The sequence below is a fragment of the Prionailurus viverrinus genome, chromosome B3 (genome assembly GCF_022837055.1).
Source record: "Prionailurus viverrinus isolate Anna chromosome B3, UM_Priviv_1.0, whole genome shotgun sequence".
NCBI classification, from domain to species: Eukaryota; Metazoa; Chordata; class Mammalia; order Carnivora; family Felidae; genus Prionailurus; species Prionailurus viverrinus.
Genome location: NC_062566.1, coordinates 97822506 through 97843078, shown reverse-complemented (window position 1 = coordinate 97843078; position 20573 = coordinate 97822506). Strand labels below are relative to the sequence as shown.

The window sequence follows — 20573 nt, the reverse complement described above, 5'->3', positions numbered from 1 at the left end:
CTGTATGGCTTGGAGGGAGTAGCCAGTGAGCCCCACTAAGATGTAAGCTCCAAGAGAGAAAACATGGTGTCTGTCCTCATCAATCCTGCATGTCCCATGTCTGAGTCAGCTCCTGGTACAGCAAGTGCACGTTGAATGAACGAATGAATCTCTGTCATCATGATGCTTCTTCTCCCAGTGGAAAAGCTGACCCCACATCTGGGGCTCTGACTCCCAGGTTGAGAGTAGGGAAGGGGAACAGAGATGATGATGTTTGCAAGTGCTCCAGACCTAGGATGCTGACAGCTCCCCACTCCACAGACCCTTCCTGCAGAAAGATCGGGAGGTTGCGTGCTTTCCCACATGGACCTACGTAGGCTGCCAGGGACCCCTGGCATTGCACTCGGATGCTGTACTCCCATTGCTCCAGTGACCTCAGCGCCCAAGAACTCATCCTCTCCAACAATGCCTCAGGTTCTGGGAAGGTACACAGCAGCCAGTAGGGTTTCAGGAACCAGCACATTCCTTCCAAGAAGAGTCAGCTTTAGTCATTCACTGGTGTTTAACTCACAGTGCTTTACCCCCAACAGCCACAAGATGGAACAGACTTGCTTTCCCAGCCACACAGGGGAGGTCTGTACCAAACCTGTGAGGAGACTCCAGGAGACAGGGCTGACGTAGTTTAACCAGTTGAAGATGATTGGGGGCAGGGGTGCTGTAAAACAGTCATTTCCTGAGAAAGGGTTGTGGGGGGTGGAGAGGGGCATCTAAGCCATCAGCACTGTTAATCTCAGAGAATGTTTTCTCTTCTTCCCAGAATGCCTAAATTTCCAAGGGGGAAAGTGGGTGTGGAAGAGAATTCCATGGGTGAGCTGGCTGCAACTGGTTTCTGTGTCTTTCCACTTCCAGGTTTTTGTGGCCAAGGAAAGGATTCCTGATTTCTGTCAGGGGCTCATCTATGTGTGGTAAGAAGGACACTCATGGGTTCTACGTACCTAGCTCATCTTTTCCCACCTCCTTCTTTTTACTAACATTAAAATTTTTTGGTTTGAAAGAAGAAATTTGGGCCAGGGGGGGATAAAAGTAATTTCACGTGATCTAGGAGACCTCTTTTGAGGATAGTCTGAGATCCATGACAAGTGGAAACAAGGATCAAGTGGTTTTGTTTTTTTTTTTAACTATGAAGACTAGTCCTTTGGTTTTTAGAGTTGGAATATTGGCCACCTGGTAGATGATTCAGTATTCTAAGACTTCTCCTTATTTAGTGCAGATAGCTTTTTTGCTCATTTTCCTTTTCGGTTGGATTTTTAAAAAGCGATTTCATATGCAAAATACAGTAGTCAGTGAGTGATGCTAAAATGATTTGTGCTTCCAGGAAGGGCAAGACTATATTCTTGAGCAATGTGGGCAGAGGATTCTGCTATGGGACACTTGGTCACTGAAGACAGGAGGGCTCTAAGGACTCCTAAAGTTAGGATGCATGAGTTGGGCTGTATGCAGCAGGTAGAGCCCAGAACATTTTGGGGTCAGGATAGATGAGGGGGCAGAATTTGGATAGGCTACCTTTCTAATGTCTGTGGGGCCCTACTGTGACATACTTAGTTGGTTATTACAAAGCCAGTGTTGTTGAGGTTTGCCACTTCTGGCAACCAGAGTCAGTGCTTAGGTTACTTAAGACCACTAGGCTTAATGACATAATCATTCTCTCTGGGGAGAGAACCAAGTGACACAAGTAAGTTTTCATTCCTTATCCTTTTTTTTTTTTTTACATATTTTTTAAAATTTTTACTTATTTTTGAGAGAGAGAGTGTGTGAGCAGGGGAGGAGCAGAGAGAGGGAGACACAGAATCTGAAGCAGGCTCTAGGCTCTGAGTTGTCAGCACAGAGCCCAACACAGGGCTTGAACTCATGGACTGTGAGATCATGACCTGAGCTGAAGTCGGATGCTTTAACCGACTGAGCCACCCAGGCACCCCTCATTCCTTATTCTTTTACTCTGCCCACCTCTGCTTTCCTAAATCTGACCATCTGATTTCATCACGTTGAAATGCGTGAAAAGACTGAGAAAATACCATTAATAAGAACAAACTAATTGGGGATTTGTGATAATTCATGCAGGGGCTGGGCTGCAGTTACCTTTGTACTATGGGAGGAACAGGTCTTCAAAGCAAATTAATAGGATAAAAAGATCTCATTAATAGCATAAAAAGGGGTAATATAAATGAGAACAAATTATTTTCTAGAGCTTTAGCAACTTCCAATTGAACATCCACAATTGATGACTGAATTTATTCTTATCAATAAAAACAGGTCCATCAAGATTCCAATATGGCAAACCTTGGGTAGCCCAAGACAAACGTTAGTTAATAACACTCTGGAGAGGTCAGGTTTAATGGGAACTCTCATATGAACCAAGGACAAAGCAGAGCAGACAGAGGCAGGGGATGACAGTCTTGAGAGAAGCAAAGAGCTTAAAATCTCTATCTTTATCTTTATCCTCTAAAGTCCTTCTTCTCCTTGGAACTTGTTTCCTGAGGGCTTGGTGTTGGCAAGAGGGTCTGGAACCTCATCCTCTCGCTTGAGAGAGATGCACTGTTGCCCTTATAAGGAGAGCGAGCCTGGGAAGGGGGTAGTCCCTGAGATGGGAGGCCTGTGAGCAGGCCTTGCCTTTTACCTGGGCCCCTGACAATCCTCAGGGTGCACAGGTGGTCCAGTCCATCCCACCAGGAAGGGCAACCCCAGAGAGCTTGGAGACAGGGAGCTGCCACAAAGAGGGCTGCTCTTCCTGATTGTTTTTTCTACACATCAGCTGGAGTCTGTGAGAGCTGCTTGGCATGTGGCATGTACAATGGTTAAGAGCACTGACTCTGCAGCTGGTGCTGGCTTGCCTGGTCCAAATCCTGGATGCCACTGCCTACAGACGCCTCTGTAAATTGAAGTTAATAATAGCAACTCTACCTCATATGGTTGTTGCAAGGATTATATGTATTAATATTCCTAAAATGCTTGGATACCACTTGGCACATAGTACTAAATGTTTGTCTAATAAATAACGGTGTTATATATGCTAGAATACGATAACACTTCAATGTTTACATTAATCTCTAATGAAAGGTTTTCATAAATCCCAACTATCCTTATCTCCCTTAAGTAATGTGAAATAGTGATGTTTTAAGGCACACTTATGCAAATAAATGCCAAAATTTTTTAACAACACAGAGCTTCTCTATATATACGAAGAAATGAATTCAGAACTCTTTAGGTACAAGTGAAAAAATTATCTGCTCATGTTTAAAAATGTACAATAGAAAGTTGATTTTTCAGGATGTTTGTACATCAGTCTTTTGTCTCCCCCCAACTCCCTGTCATTGTTGAAGGCTTTACCCCACACCCCCCTTGATTCTTCCCCTGGATTGTCACTGTAATTCACCTTTAATATGCAGTTAGATTCTTTAATTTAAAACCAGATTAAGGTAATGGGTTCTAAAGTACAACGAGGTTTATTTTTAACTGCATCCAAGAAGCTGAAGTACTATGAAAAATCAAGAGTGGTACTGCTCCACTCTTAGATTGCAGCTCAGACCAAAATAGACCAGCACTGGGCTCTTCACCCTGCCACCAACTATAATTAGCTAGTCTGCAGCTAGAAGGAAGAAAAAATGACATTACCTTGTAAGGTGCTAATAGAACCCATTTTTGTCCTTTCAGGGCCCCCTCTTGTGGATCAACCACCAGTTGTTTTGTGGGCATTCATTAAATCATACCCATCCCCTCTGGACTAATACCGTCATTTTGATCATGTAAACTGAGTTACAAAAGATCATGTTCAGTTCTTTTTCTGGGCATGCTTTCTCTCCATAGCCTTTTCCCAACCCCATCTGTTTAAGGGATCTCCAGTTCCCCACAGGGCATCCTTGTGGACAAGGAATGATGATGCCTGCCATAGTCCTGCCCAGGAACCCAGGCAGGCAGTGAAACACCAGGGAACCACCGTGCATTAAGAAGAACAAAATCCCAACATACTTTCTTTGCTGTCGATATCCTGATATGTCTAGAAGGGTTTTCCGAGGGAAAGAACGAAAGAGCTTCTGCACCTGCTGTTTCCATGACAACAATCTTTTTTTCTGAGTCTCTGTAAATGCCTGCAAAAACAAACAGGACTTTTTAATGGGTGGCGCAGCCTGGCATTAGAGGGAGAAACATGCAATTAATAGGGGGAACATTGGAGTCTCTGGCAGTTGCCTTTTCTTCACCTGCTCCCTACTTGATCCAAATGGCAGTCAGTTTCACTTGGGAGCCACCTGTACCAACAATTCAAGTTATTTGTCATTGGAGGTGCCTGGTAAAGTACATGCATTAAGCTTTTGACAACCCTTGTTTTTGGTTGCATTTCTGGCAGATCCATACTCACTTTCCCCTTCCTCCTGACTCTACTCTGGACTCTACAGATTAACCAAGAATGAATTGCAAAATGGACTGTTGAATACTCTGGCTTTTGCAGGCCCCCTATGTGTTCATAATCAATGGAAATGCTAAACCACTTCAAAAATCAACCTGCTTGATGGTGTGTGGTCACCCTGGAGTGGTCTTCAGGGTTTCAGAAAATGGAAGAATGGTCTCTGCTATGTTATACTATACTATACTATACTATACTATACATCAGGATAGGTGCACTGGGGGTTTTATAGGGCATGGGGCTTTGCTGAGAAATCTCCAGTTAAAGGATCCTGTGCCCTACAAAAACCCCAGTGTACCAATCCTGACCTAAATTTTGCCTAAAGTTTAGGAAAATCGGTAGATCTGATGCCTTCTCAAATCCTTTTTAGTAAAATTGGCATTGAGGGGGTGTTTTGCCTGCTTCATAACACACTGACATCTGTATTATGCCTTCTTTTGTGTATGCTGAAGTCCAGGGAAAGACTTTATAGGGGTTATGAGTCCCCAAGGCAAAGACACTCAAATCTGTGTTATATTAGAATCCCTCAAGAAGACCTAGACCCCTTCCCACATACCTAGAGCCTGATATAAGAGATCTGGAGAGGAGTCCAGGTGATGTTTGCAACAAGTGCCCTGGTAATTCTGCTGCAGATGGAACACGGACATTTGGCATTCTAGATGGTTTGAGGACCCTACGTGCAATATAGAAATCCCCTGGCGGGAGACTAGAACGGTGGCCCACACCCTGTGGGAGACCCATCAGCTTTGATTGATTAGCAGTAACAATGATGGAGATAACATACCCATGTACTTTTGTCAATAAGACAGAAAATCCTTTAAGTAGCAATAAACTATTACTTAGAGTAACAGACTATATGACTACTTTCCATAAAGGAAACTGATTCCTTAAACAGAGAAAAAAAAATGACAGCTTAATTTTCTCCAGATGACATTTAATCTTTAAGGACCTAAACACAGGGGAGCTATGTGAACAAAAAAGCAAAAAGATGTTAGTTATATTGCGAAAAAATTATTGACTTGCAAACCCCTTCCTGCTGGATGACCTTAGCCAGACACATTTAAGGATATCCACTAAAGGAGGTCTACCCAACCCAGAGATTCCATGCCTCATTAAAGAGGTGCAGACACTGCTTAAGGTACATGGTAGGATGGTCTCATGGTTACAAGGTAAGGGCATGGTTCTACTCTGTGGTCCCTTCTCATTTGTTGGTAATGCTTGGTGACTGTCCACCTATACATGAATGTCTGAAAACTTGAAAGGCAAGCATCACTGCTAGACTAATAAAGGGATGGATAGATTCTCCTTTTGACTGGCTTATTCTGCCAAAGTTTGAGAACACAGGATGCAGGTGCACTGATCAAGATGACTTGGGGAGGAGAGTCCAGCCCAGTTGGTTGGAGGAAGGCTCTGGATGGATACGGACAGGGTTTGAATCCCTGCATACCCTTATGCGAGTTCCTTTACCTGAGACTCGGTTCCTTCTAAAAACCGTGGATAATAATATCTCCCTCAAAAAGACGTAAGGATTAAATGAGACAACACATGAAATGCAATTAGAATACTTAGAACATACCTGACTGTTAGTAATGGTTCAATAACTGCTGCTCATAGATACTCTAGCCAGGGTTTTTTTGGTTGTGCAAACCAGCCCTTTGGTGGTGGTGTATGAATGTTTGTCACATATGGTATTTAGCAATCACCTTTAGCCCCCAACAAATGATTTCAAGTTGTCAAAACTGTAATACCGAGCTGGTCTAGGGCCAGCCTGAAGGGCAGCTGGCCTGAGTTTCCAAGTGACAAAGGAGGAAATGGCTTACTTTATAGACATGCATTCAAAGTGCTTCCAAGGACATTTCCAAGAAGGTGGAAATATTTATATCCCACCCCCCGGCCCCAGAGAAGTCAGCTCATTCATTCAACACTGGGCATCAGGCTCATTTAGTTCTAGGTTGCAGATAGAATCAAGCGCCTTAGCCATGCTGAGTGAGTGTGGTGGCCACTTCTCAGTCCTGGAGGCTGCAGCTGGGAGGCACAGAGAGGAGCTGGGTCATGGCTGGCAATGAGCGATTTCCAGAAGCTGGTCTCTGTGTGTGTGTGTCTGCAAAGTAGCACTCCATCATGGGAGCTCCACTGTCAACTGGGATGGCTGACACATGGCCTCAGCCATTCCACTGGCAGCTCTGGGTTGGGCTGGTAGCAGCTTCCTCAGGGACTGGAGGGGAAGGAACCTCCATAGTATAGACTGACATAGCCAGTCAGCCACTTCCGAGTCCTGTGTCACGATCAGGGCCAAACCAATGAGTCTGTATGGAAGAAGATGGCTAGGGTGTGCCCCACAGCTTTTGTGGCGGGATTAAAAAAAGGCTCATAAAAGGGGCAAGAACTCCTCTCTGCAGAACCTCCTGGAGATGGTGAGGAGGCAAGAAGCCAGGGATTATAATGCAGCAAAGTAGTCTCAGAAATGAAATTCAGAACTTTCCTGTCCTCCCTCTGTTACTCTAGGGAGTTGGTCCCTTTGTCCCTGGGAGGAAGGAAAGTGTCTAGGTTGGGTCAACATCCTGTCCAGTCAGGTAAGGAATAGCACATTCGGGCTGTGAAAGGGAGTCCTGTTTCGTGGAGCCCAGGTATAAACCTCAGCCAGGATGGAGACTGCGTGCTTCGACAGGGCCTCACAGGGAGGAGGTGTTCTGCCCAACGGAATAACCCAAGCCTGTGGAAAATTATTCAGACACGTTTCCTCTTTCTTGAACTAAAATAATAATAAAAGGTCTTGCACAGCATTTTCCCTTCCAAAGCAGAGTACAGTCCTCTCCATCCGGACATGAATTCAGGCGAGCAGACATAGCATAAGCCCCTTTCTGCCTGTGACTCCCACCAGCCACAGGTCCCTCTACTGCAGTCGAGGCCTCTTGCCAGCAGATGAGTCCACATGGTGCCATCTTTGCATTTAATCACTTGGGCAGGCAGGGAGAAAAAAAAACTAGGCATTTTCTAAATATTCTAAGGAAATGGAAAAGAGAGCCAGGCTGCACAAGGAGGGCATGCACAGTGGCAGGAAAGTGAGAAGCATCAGGCCACAGCTTTGGGGCTGGTGGAGACCAATTAGGAAGCTTGTGCACTGTCCAACGGAGGCAGCTGGAGGGCTCATTATTTTGTCTTGCGGGCTCAGCAGACTTGAGGCAAGATGGAAAGTAACTTGTAACTTGGTTACAAGTATCCTGAAGGTTTGGTGTGAGTGTGGGCATGGCAGAGGATGCAAGGTTCTAGTTCCTTTATATAAATTTAAATCCTCCCCTTATCAGTCCCCTTATTGGGGACTGTGGAGAGGGACACAAGAATTTGCTCTGCTGAGAGAGGAAATAGCAAAAAGGAGAGTTTAGGGGACACTGTGGGTCAGTGGCTGGGTAGGAAACCCAGAAGGAGACCATAACCTGCATGTGACGGGCGGGGGGGAGTCAGACTGCAGAAGGGTGGGGGCCCAGGGAACTGGCTTTTGACAGATGGGCCTGTGTGGCAGCTGGCAGGGTGAGGGCAGTGTGAGTGGGGCAGTGGGTAAGGGGGACAGACCTCTGTGCCAGGTGTCTCCCTTCACTGGGGCCCACTGCACTTCTGGGGCTCTGGCTGCTAACCTGGCAAAGGTGAGGAGACTTGGGGGCCTTTGCCACCTTATTCTAACGTTAAAGTCCCAAAGAAAGACCTCAGTGCTAAGTTTTTCCAAAGCCTACACTGTGACTCTTGTGTCTATGACTCTTTGAGGGGGTGCTCCCAAGAAGCTACTGGAGTCTTGGGTCTGAGACACAATCCCCTGTCCCCACATGGGCCTCAGGGCAGCTGCCAGGGCAGGCGGCTGCTCCCGCCCAGCAGTGTCCAGGACCCGGTCTGCTCCATCAGGAAGATTGCACTTGCACTGAGTCTAATGGGAACACCTCCAGCCGGCCTCAGTCCTCCTTCAAAAGGACATGTGGCTCAACACAATTCCTATAAAAATCACAAATCAGACCACACACAAACACATGATTTTTTTTTTTTTTTTTTTGCACACTCTCTCACCCTCCCTCAACTTTCCCTGAGCCAAAAGACAAAATGTTTCAACACAAAATTTTAAAAGGACTTGAAAATGCCAAAACTAGGTGGCAGGGTTGAATGTTAACCACCTCAGGCTCGGTCACTCAGGGCTTCTTCCAGAGCCAGAAGTTTCTCTCAGGCATTCACCCTTACATCAGAGCTCAGTCTAGATGAATCTCGACACCAAAGTCACATACACGCTGTGCTTAGGTTTGAAGCCACCATAGCTGGGTTCTGCCCAGGCTATGATTAATGCCTGTCTACCCTTCAAAAACAAGTTGTTGGGAGACCCAAGTGATCACATCACAGAAACTCTGAGAACCATTTCTAAGCAATGAGAAAAACAGTTTTGTGAAATCCATTACTACTCACCTCATGAATTAGACACTTGTCTATGAGCTGTAAATAGGAACTTATATTTTCCTCATCAGGTCTGGAGACCAAGAGCTGTGTGCACACTGTGAATTAAAAAAAAATAGAAAAGATGAATTAGAAACATGCATACCCATTCTTACCTCGGAGATCTGTCTCTGATTTCCTTTCAGGACCAATATTTTGAGAGGTATGTGTGCCTGTGGCTTTACGTAAGGTTCACAAAAAAGGCCAGGAGGCTCCTCATTCCACTGAAGTCAAAGGCTTGGTCACCACAGGAGCCCTCGCTTTGAGAAGCCCCTTCGCTTAATTCCAGGCATACCATTCTATATTAAGCCTTCTGCAATCCAGCCTGAGACACTCTGGGAGAAGAATTCAGCCGTGTCCTGAGCTCTATCTTTGAAAGAGGCTCCTTTGGAGAAGAGAGTTCAAAGGCATCAAAGACCATCAACGTTCTCAGAAAGCAGTCTTCATAATTTGATGAATGAACTGTGCGCCTCATTTGGAGGAATGAGTCTGGCACATCTTTTAGGACATGAGGTGTGTGGGCACACACATGGGCAGGAGCCCGCTACTCCTTCATTGGAGGGTTATTTTCTCAAAGTGATAACACACCTTTATACACACACAAGTTCACCTACACACTCAAGAAACTGAAGCAGTAAGACCGAGCAGAGTCAGTCAGCAAGGAGAGTGCACACCCCCACTGGGATTCTCATGACCCCGATATCATAGCCCATTCTAATCTCATCCTAGAGGCGGTGATGCTCTGATTTTGATGGGGGTGTTTAGAAGGCTGCGGTAGAGGTGGTTGGACAAAAGATGTCAGAAGTGAAAATGCCTTGCACTCAAGTAGACCAAGCCTGAAACCTGGGCCTAATGATTCCTTTCTCTTCCTAATCCTGAATAACCGTGTGTCACAGAATCCCACTTATATCATGTCTTTGCACATAGATTTTCAGTACAGCATTGTTTGTAATAACAAAAACTTGAAAACCACCTCAGTGTCCATTAACTGGGGTCCTGTTAAATTATACTTTTTGCATACAGCGGAACAGTATGCAACGTTTAAAAAAGAATAGGGTGGTGATATTGTATGAATAGAAATATTAAAAGTATATAACGTAGGAAAAACTAGCTGCAGAAAAATGTATAAACAACACCTGTTTGTGTGTGAAAAGGATTCTCATGTGCTTGTATACGATTAGTACAAAGTTCCTGAAGGGATATTCTAAACCTGTTTATAGCAGTCACCTCTGCAGAGGAAGATGGCAGGGCTTGGGGGACAGGTTATTTTTCACTTTCCATCATTTTGTTTAGTTTTGATTTTTTATGTTGAGCATGGATTTATAATTTATTTGAAAGTAGCTAAACTGTAACAAGTAGCCATGCCAGAGAAGTTCGGGTCTCCGAGCCCACCAGGGGTTACGCTCAGGTATCCACTCCCACATGTATCTTTACCCAGGGGGTCATCTGTTCTAATCCCACACTGTGAAGAGCCCCCATCAGGAGTGGGAGGTTGGGAGGTAGAGAGAGCTAGGAGGTGAGTGGGAGGAGACCAGGGACCCACCCTGGCCATCTCAGCTCAAAGGGATGATACAAGTCTCCTCTGAACCAGATTCCTATGGAGGTAAGTCTTTTTTTTTTTTTTTAGGATGTGGGCACATGGGAAGTTTCGCACTGCACCTCTAAGACTCAGGTGTCCATTTCTTTTGGTAAAAACTTGGTTTTTTTAAAATGATCTGGGGGCGCCTGGGTGGCTCAGTCGGTTAAGCGTCCGACTTCGGCTCAGGTCATGATCTCACGGTCCGTGGGTTCGAGCCCCGCATCGGGCTCTGTGCTGACAGCTCAGAGCCTGGAGCCTGTTTCAGATTCCGTGTCTCCCTCTTTCTCTGACCCTCCCCTGTTCATGCTCTCTCTCTGTCTCAAAAATAAATAAGTGTTAAAAAAAATTTTTTTTTAAATAAAATAAAATGATCTGAAATATTGGACAATAAAGAAGAAAAAATTGTTTCTTCTTCCCAAAGGAAAAGTACTGGCATTCATTGCATTTTTAAAATAATCACACTTTCTTGTGGGACACCCCGTGTAAGCGCAAATTATTCTAGCACTGGACCTTTCAAAGATAATCACGTAGTCACTGTGCCACACATGGGGGAGGTAGAAAGAGTGCTCCTACCCAAAGAATCACATGAGAATTCAGTCTGCCCTCCAGACAGGCACACAGCATGGCTATGGTGCCTTCAAAGAGTAGTCTGTATTAAGGGAAGGGCTGACTTCCTTCCGCCCGCAGGCCCAGAGGCCCAATGAGCACTCACTCTGCTAGTCCAGCTTTGAGGGAGTGGAAGAGAAAAGGAGACAGGGTTAAGGAAGAGGCCTCTGGGGGTCAGAGATTGGAGTTCAGTTCCAAATGACAACCTTTGAGCCTCACTCTCCTCATCTGTAAATGGGCTAATGGCATCTACCCTGACAGGTTTATCCAGCACCCTGGGGAAGCTCCTCAGGAACCAGGAGCTCTGATTAGTGGTGTTGAGAGAACAATGGCGGAGGTGGGAGAATCAGGCTCTACCTTTCCCCATGACACGTGTGAACTGCCCAGGGAGATCCCCCTCCGGCAGGGGGGCGACGGCCAGCTCCCCATCACAGCTACTCAGCTGGTGTGGCTGGAGCCCACCGCTGGCCCCAGCGGAGGCGGTGGCTGTGGCACCAGTGGCTGCGGCACTGTCTTTGCAGTCAGGGGTCTGGCCCTCAGGGCCCATCAGTGAGGGCGGGTGGGGGGCCTGGGGCTCCCGGCGGCAAGCCTCGGGGGTGGTGCTTGGGGAGCTGTAGGCCTTGATGGGAGTCAGGATCATCTGGTGCAGCTCCTGGAGCGGGATGCGCAGGTTGCCCCCTTCGATGATGTCCTGGACGGTCAGAGGGAGAAGACTTTGGTTAGGGTCAGCACTGGGGGTGGCCCACCTTGACGTCTCCCTCCCCCTGCCCGGAGCTATTCCCAGGCGGGACTCACAGCTGCTGGCCCCTTCATCCCAACAGTCTTCGGAAATGCAGCCATGTTATCATTCTATTATTAGCCCGGTAGAAAACTTGGCAAAATACAGATATGCATAGTGAGGAAAATATACATCACCTGAAAATCCCACCATCTAGAGGTGATCACTAAAACGATTTTGTACATTTCCTTCCCTGGCTTCCTCAGTGAGTTTCTATAAAAAGCATTTATATATTTTACATGCACACACTTTAGAAGCTGTATAATAAAGCTGGGTCATGTGGTAACTTCCTGTCCTGTGTAGGATGAAGGGACCTGCTCGTTCACACCCTCAGCCCACGGCACAGGCACCACAGGGCAGTGGTTAAGAATACAGACTCTAGGAGGGTGCCTGGATGGCTCAGTCTGTTAAGTGTCCGATCTCACTCAGATCATGATCTCACGGTGTTTCATGATCGAGCCCCACCTTGGGCTCTGCCCTAACGGTGCAGAGACTGCTAGGGATTCTCTCTCTCCCTCTCTCTCAAAACAAGTAAAACTTCAAAGAATACAGACTCTAGGACAGATGCTGGGGTTCAAATTCTGACACTACTGTATGACCTTGGGTAAACAACTTAACCTCCCTGTGCCTATTCCTGTGTATAAAATAAAGATAACATCTGCCTCAATGGGTGGTTGTGAGGATGTTAATATCTGTAAAGCTGCAGGTCAGGATCAGGTTCCCATGTCATGTGCTTCTTTGTTAATAGGTATGTGTTGAGTGCTGTGATGAACTGGGCACTGTCCTAGGCAAGAGGTTATGGGGGGAAGAATCTTTGTGGTTCCCTTGGGGAGTTTACAACCCACCCTGAGATGAACATACTGCGCTAGGGTGCAGGCCAGGGTGGCTGTGAAGGGAGGCTGTCTGAGGGGGTGATGTTGGACTGGGAACCCAAATGAATGTGGGCATGAGGACCCTGGGAAAGCGTGCCCCATGCAGAGGGCATGGTGAAGGCAGAGACTCTGAGGTGGGGGCATGCCAGGGTGTGTGAGGAATAGCAAGGAGGTAGAACAGGATGGGGAGAGGAGAGGGTGGGGAATGAGGTTTCTACTGGGGCCTGAGCATGGAGGCAAGGAAGCTGGGAGTTTTTCTAAATGAGAAGAGACATCAGGGGAAGTTTTGAGCAAGGGAGTGACATGTTGTTGAAGTTTCATTCTGGAGAGAAATATGTACAATATATGTGTATACAATACAGTTGACTCTTGAACAACATGAGTTTGAACTGTGTGTGTCCACTTACATGCGGATTTTTGCGATAAATACAGTACAGTGTTGAGAATTTACTGATGATTCTCTTAGCATTTTCTATTCTGTAGCTGACTTTATTATAGGAATACAGAATATAACATATAGAGTAAAATATATCTTCAGTAAGGCTTCCAGTCAACAGTAGGCTATTAGTAGTTCAGTTTTTGGGGAGTCAGAAGTTACACATGGATTTTCAGCTGCCCAGGGGAGGAGTCAGTGCCCCATGTTGTTTAAGGATCAACTAAAATTGTACATAATATAAATGGTTTTATATGTTGTATAATAAAATTGGGGCCTTCTGCACATACAGTTTGATATACTGGTGGTTATTTATTAGGAAAAAGAGTGAGTGCTGATTCTGGTCGACATTTATCTACGTGCCAGATCCTCACAGAGGCACAGGACAGGCTCTGACGCTTGTGGCTGGGTGTCAGGGCCTGGGAATCATTTTTGGCATGGAGAGCAGTCCGGCCCTCTGCCCCAGTGCTGCCCAAGTGCTTTTGCAACAGACCTCTCCTTGGGACCCAGGAAGGACACTGACAATCAAGGCCCTGATTACTAATGAAGTATTTACTCTCCTCAGAGCACAGAATGGCAAAGACATCATTTCAAAAGCCTGAAGCATGAGTACCAGTCCATTCCTGGGTTCCTCTGAGAAAAACTGCTTGATGGTGTCCAGGAACACAAGCCCATGGAACACGATCACCTCTACACCCAGACTTTCCGATCAATTGATAGCACATTGGACTTCCTATCAATTGATTAGAAAAAGGAAACTGGAGGACGGCAGCCTTGAATAGGCACGTTTCAGTTCAGGGCAGCAAAACACCAATAGCCCAGCCCCACCATTGGCGGGAACCTGCTTTGCTCGGAGGTTGGAAGCAGAAACTTAGCCTAGTTGGCACCCAGGATCATTGAGTAAAGTGAAATGCTAAGTAGCCATCAGAATTGTTTCAGTCCTGGCCAGGGCCACTGTCCGGCCTGTTTTAGAGGAGAGCGTCCATTTTTCTTTTAAAGAGGAGAGCTTGAGAGTCTACGGCCTTCCTTCTAAACCTGGCAGACATGGCGTAGGGAAGACTAGCTTGCTGCCTATGCCAGCAAACCTGAGGCAGGAGTCATTCCCAGTTTTCCTGCTGCCCAGACTGGACCAGTCTTTTCCAGAGTCTAGATGGAGTCACGTGACTGGCCACTCGATTTTGGACTTGGTGATCTATCAGGGCAGGGCATATGAGGCAAGCTAGCTGACCCATGCCAGGAGAGCACCTATGGCCTTTCCTGATCCAACAATGTGCCAACTGGGGTGGGGGGAATCCCTGCCTCTAGGTCCTTCACTTCCTGCCAACTGCCTAACTGGCACCTGGGATGTGGCGGCTCCTGATCCTGTCCAGCCCCTGACTGGGGTGGGGGAGGGGGGAAGCAGAAGGAGAGAGAAGGGATGAAGCTTCCTCACTGAGTGGGAGCTGAGTAGGCAGAGCTGGCTGGCCTATTTGGGAGATCACATGCATCCCTGCCATGCCATCCCACGTGACAGCTAACACAGAGGTGAGCAAATGCATGCTCATGACATTGTGTCAACTGCCACCAAACAACCCTCACTTGGCTCTTGTCACATGCAAAAAGGCTTCTGTAGTTACTCAGTGATGGAGGAAGGGGATTTTGATTATGCTAATAGCTGAACTCTTTGGAACAGGAAACATACACTTGCCCCAAGTTCAAATCTTACCTTACTCCACTGGAGACAACCACACCAAAAAGGAAGCCATAAACCTAATGAATAATGATGGACACTTTCTGTCAAATATAACTTATCAGGAATCATGCAGAGTTTTTTTTGTTTTGTCTTCCCCCATAGACTTGAAGCCACTGTCTCAAAGAAAACACTCGGCTAACAAGTTAACAATGCCCCTTATGCCAGCCTTTGTAGGGTTACATATCTGACTCTTCAGAAATCAATTCTAGAACTCAACACTGAGTGCCCAAGTTGAGAAGGAAGCTAGAAAATGGCCCAAGTGGGACCCAATCCAGTGTTCTCCAACTAGCTGTGGGAATTAATTCTCCATGTTGACAAAAATAGGGAACCAACCCAAGTCTCTACTGATCCTTCAGACCATAAATATACTCCTACATTATAAACACAAAGAGGCAAAATGAAGCTGTCCATTCGCTAATGTGCCTAGCCGAGGAGCTCATGGCAGAGGGAGCTCGAGGCAGAGGCCTCCACGAAGGCTGGCCCACCAATGCCAGCAGTCAGCTCTGGTGGCACAGCTCAGGGCCCATGCACAGGACAGGAAGCTACTTGCCAACCCCTCATCTGGCTTTCTTAGGTCTTAGAGGAAGACTGGTTTGAAACCTTTCTCAGGGCATGTGACAGCAGCAAGGGGCAAATCGTCTGGAAGGCAGAACGTGGGCAGCCAGTGTCTCAACACTTACACACTGACCATGGTCCCATCCTTCCCCCAGTGTGAGCAGACCTGGACCTCTTGCACAGTAGACAGCACTCCTGCACCTACTTAAATCTACTCCCCTGCCACCTTTCATTCACCACACTCCAGCTGGGCCCAACCAGGAGCTAAGCACTGTGAAGCATCAGGGACCTAGAAACAAATACAATAGAATCCTTGCCCTGAGATGCTTACAGTTTCTGGGGCCCATACAGTGTGAGCATGCAGCCAGGACAGGGAGCTGTGGAAACATTGTGTGTGTGTGTGTGTGTGTGTGTCCTTTCTCTGTGCCAGGTTCCCAGGGAATAGTTTAGCTTCATAGTTTGGGAATTAGTTGAAAAAGGACAGTGAATAAAAGCATGTGAAACATTTTCGTTATTAAAGATCAATGTTGAAAAGTTTGCCCCAGCAACATTCTAATCTTTCCTTTTTCTTTTCCACCAAACATCTTGAGAAGTCTGTACTTCCTTACCCCGTGGCCTCAACACCCATTCACACTTCTGGGTTCCTGAGTTTCTGCTTCTATCCCTCCTTTCTCCTTGTATCCCTTCTCATCATGGCCACCAGTGACCTGCTGGCAGCCAGTTCCAGGGGGCAGTGTTCAGTCCTCACTGTAGGGGACACATCCACAGCACCTGATGGGATTTGCTCCTTCAAATGCTTCTCTGACCCCCTGGGTGGGCTCAGCCTGTCACTGTTCAGTCCCTCCATATCTTCTGGATGGTGCTTCTTGGGGTCTGTCCTCAGCTCTTCCACTTGGCACACACTTCTGGAGGAGTCAACTGCCATTATGCACAGATGACCCACAGATGAGTCTTTCAAGGCTTTGTGGACTCTAGCCTTGTTCTTCTGGCCACTAATTTGCCTTTTCTGCCTGGGTGTCCCAAAGGCACCTCAGACTCAATCTGGCCAACTGAACTCAACTCCACTTCTCCAAACCTGGCAACTCCTTCTATATCTGCTGTTCCCAAATGGCATGGCATCAAGGCCACTGCCTGGACTTCTGCTAAACGACCTCTCTTATCCTTCTCCACCCTCGCGGGCCCTGCCTTAGCTCCAGGGTGCACCAAGTCTGGCTGTAGGTTCCTAACGAGTCTTCCAGCCAGTGTCGGCCCCTCCGAGGTTTCCCTCTTTGTCACCACTGCAGAGTGCTGTGCTTCATCCCGGGAAGATTCCCCCACCTGCCTCGGTGACGACACTGATCACAAGGGATTTGAGAGCACTGGACGTGTCTGTGTGACATGTCTGTGTCACAGTGTGCATCTCGTGCTCCCCAAAGGCAGGAGCCACATATTACTGTGTTACTCACGGGTAGCCTCCAGTGGATGGGGTAAATGTAGTCCAAGGCAGCTGCTTAGTAAGTGTTCAGGCTGAGTGGAAGGGCTCTGGACATTGAGCTTATCTGCAGCAACCACTGATTATGAACTAGCCCTGGGCGGGGCCAGTTCTATGTGAGGTAAGAATGCTGTAGGCAAGCAAAGGCCTGATGATAGCATTTTCAACAGCATAACCAGCTTAGGACGTGTGGGAGCACGAGAGAAAGGGCTGATGGAGTTTGCCGCTGGTGGCCTAAGTGGTAACACATTAGGGATGACTCCCTCCCTCGAAGAGCAGGAGAGCTTTGGGTCCCAGAGGAGCGAGCCAAGGGGCTGAGTCCCCAGTGGATGCTGAGGACCCCCAACCCCAGGTCATGAGCTCCTGAAGGGACAAGCACACAAGTGTCTGTACTCAGGTGTTCTGAAGCAAGCTGAACATGCTGGTCTCCTAGACGCACAAGCTTTCCTCCTCAGGGACGTCAAAATAAACTCATTACTGCTCTTCTCTTGATCATTAGCTGCTCTCAGACTTTGTATGAAATTTGTCATCTTTTTATCAATTCCCATTCCAGGCACCTAAGTGGCTCAGTCAGTTGAGCATCTGACTCTTGATTTAGGCTCAGGTCATGATGATGTCACGGTTCATGAGTTTGAGCCCCACATCAGGCTCTGTGCTGACAGTGCAGAGCCTGCTTGGGATTCTCTCTCTCCCTGTCGCTCTCTGCCCCTCCCCTGCTTGTACTCTGTTTCTCTCTCAAAATAAATAAAAATAAACTTAAAAAAAATTCACATTCCAGTGAACCAGGCAGAAAGTATTTTTGTGGAATCACTATTATCCTAGGTGTGAAATGGCACGGACTCATCAAAGGCCAGGTAGAAAGTCTGTGGCATATCAAGGCCACCTGTGCCACCCTGTGCCCTTGTGTGTCCACACACTGATATGGCCCAAGGCTACGGGGAGTAGAGCAAACAGCAGTTCCATCTCGTCTTTCAGGTGGGTGCATTTCCTCAGTGCAGAGTTCCTGTGAGTTCCTAAAGGATGCTCTGGAGGTAAGGGGTGGGGGTTGGGTGGGGTGGGTGGACAGTCACCCTTTCACCGTAATACTTAGCAAGCTAGTCATTATGCAGAAAGCTTTCTGTGCTTTCTAACAGATAAGGAGAAAATTGGCCTTTTGAATGGTCCCCAAAAGAGAATGGTTTCTTATATTAAAGATGGCAATAATCACTCTGTTGGACAAACCACTTGGTAAAGGAGTTATCATAAAATTAAGAACAACAATAACCTCGGGTTCAGTTGGATAGGTCACGTGTCATTTGTGATTCACTTTAATTAGGGGCAGACCTTTCATCACAGATGGGCATGTGAGTAGCCTCTATATCTATCCCATGGCTTTAAAGCCACTTTCCTTATAAAGTTATATATGCTTATTCTATACATATACTTTATATTTTATGTGATATGCATTAAATATAACTTTATATGTTGTATATAAAATTATATACACACATCTTTTAAAAAAAATTTTTTTTGGGGCGCCTGGGTGGCGCAGTCGGTTAAGTGTCCGACTTCAGCCAGGTCACGATCTCGCGGTCTGTGAGTTCGAGCCCCGCGTCAGGCTCTGGGCTGATGGCTCAGAGCCTGGAGCCTGTTTCCGATTCTGTGTCTCCCTCTCTCTCTGACCCTCCTCTGTTCATGCTCTGTCTCTCTCTGTCCCCAAAATAAATAAACGTTGAAAAAAAATTAAAAAAAAAATTTTTTTTTAAGTTTTATTTATTTAAGTGACCTCTACACCCAATGCAGGGCTCGAACTCATGACCCTGAGATGAAGACTCATATGCTCTTCTGACTGAGCCAGCCAGGCGCCCCTATTTTTATAAGTTAAAAAAAAACCTCTCACTGCATTAAAACGTTTATGTTCTTACAGAACATAGGTAGGGCATTAGCCCTACCTCCCTCAATACTTTGTTTCCTTCCAAAGTCACCCTGGACACACTAGAGGACCTCACCACTCAGGCTCTGCAGGCGGCACATCCCTACAGAACTTTCCACCCACCAGTCCCAACCACCTCCCAACAGCAATGCACAAGAATCCCAACTTGGGGCAGAGGGCAGCCCAGGAACAGGCCTGCTCTCCTCTGCACCTCAGATGAAATCATAAAGCCACCACATCCTAAAAATATCATTACCAGGGTGATGTCCGGATACAAAGATAGGAAGAGAACTTGTTTAGGCAACAAACGAAAAGGGACAGTAGCAGCTGATAGGTGCTTATCAGCCAAATGATTTTCATTCCCTCTATTGAACCTGGAGTTTACTGGGATGGCCGGTCACAGGCTGCCTCGACCCAGGGAATAAGTACATTTCAGCAGTCGGGTTACCCAGAAGCTTGGGGAACCAGGATAGTTCACTTGAAAATCCTTTCATGTTTTTCTGCCTCTGGTAGGGAAACAAGGTGATACACTCTATAAAAGGTCTGCCAGTGACACTTTCGACTGAGAATCTTCCCGTGATAAAGGTGGAGATGTGCCTTCACCTGGTGATAACTTACCCTTTCCAAAGACTTCAGGAGGTTTTGCCTTTCTTTGAGCTTCTGAATACTGATGACAATTTTGTGTCTTGCACCTTTGGTAACATTCTGTAATTAAATAAAAGTTACATTTAAAGATATATTTTTAAGAACCAGTTTAAAGACTCTTGGAGGCTATTTACTGTCTTCTTGGTTGCTACATTTGCAGACCAGTAAATATCCATTTGTCTCTCTCTTCAGTACTCATTGTCATAAACCTCTCCTTACTAAATATTTTCACTACATCTGGCTACACATTTGCCCGTGTCCTTTGGTTGTGACCTTTAGGAGAAGAGAGAGGGAGCTAGAACAGCCAATTACCCACCCAGCATGAAATGTCTTCACAGTCTTAAAGGATCATTTTAAAGTCATACACCCTCTTCTCCATATTTTGCCATGTCAGTCCCTCAGTTTGCCTGAAGGTCTCCATCCCATACAGATCTTCATTGTTTTCTCAACCCTTTCCTAGGTTTTCCATCTCAAGAATATGTGAAGGCTAGTGCAATTCTACCAGGTGTCCTACAACCAGGGCAATTTTTGGCAGTTTTCAGGTCATCTTTGGTCTCCAGTCATCACTTCAGCGAAATGATTAGGATTCACAGTTAGGACTGTGGATTTTGTCTTAACTGTGTGCAATGCTGAGCCTACGGATTTATTTAAACCCTTGTTGACTACAGATATCACACATTTCCAAGCAGGTCCTTTCTTAAATCAGGTCTCTACTACAGACTTCTGGTGACTTCTTGCAACTAGTCATAGGATTCCTCTTAAAGAAGGAAAAGATGGGAACACCAGACGCCTCTCCTTCAGAGATATTAACACTCAAGTGACAACTGAACTCACTCTCTAGGATAAAGTGTTAGGGGCAGATTTGTTTACCTTGACTTTGGGTTCAAGTGAATTAAATTACTCTGAAAAATTTGTGCTGGCCTCTGGCTTGGCCCTCTCTGTCAATTATTTCTTGTTTGTTTGTTCGTTTGGTTTGTTTGTTTGTTTGTTTTCTCAAGTCAGTAACTGAGGACTTAGATTTTTTTTTTCCCCCTCAACTCTGACCCAAACACAAAAAATGCTGTTAGAGGTCGCTCTCATCAATCCCT

The 20573-nt window shown here is 46.3% G+C and overlaps 1 protein-coding gene across 6 annotated transcripts in view; it reads right to left on the bottom strand.

Moving 5' to 3' along the window:
- Positions 1–20573, bottom strand: part of SAMD4A (sterile alpha motif domain containing 4A) — a 218617-nt gene that overhangs the window by 20357 nt on the left and 177687 nt on the right. For 5 of the 6 annotated variants that reach the window (XM_047861393.1, XM_047861395.1, XM_047861394.1 and 2 more), the window contains 4 exons: positions 19459–19545; positions 11445–11778; positions 8876–8961; positions 4003–4121 (listed from right to left, as the gene is read on the bottom strand). In XM_047861393.1, the coding sequence (XP_047717349.1) occupies positions 4003–4121; positions 8876–8961; positions 11445–11778; positions 19459–19545 (626 nt within the window). Of the gene's footprint in view, positions 1–4002; positions 4122–8875; positions 8962–11444; positions 11779–16902; positions 16994–19458; positions 19546–20573 lie in introns of those variants that run through there. The other variant, XM_047861398.1, reaches the window with a different exon arrangement.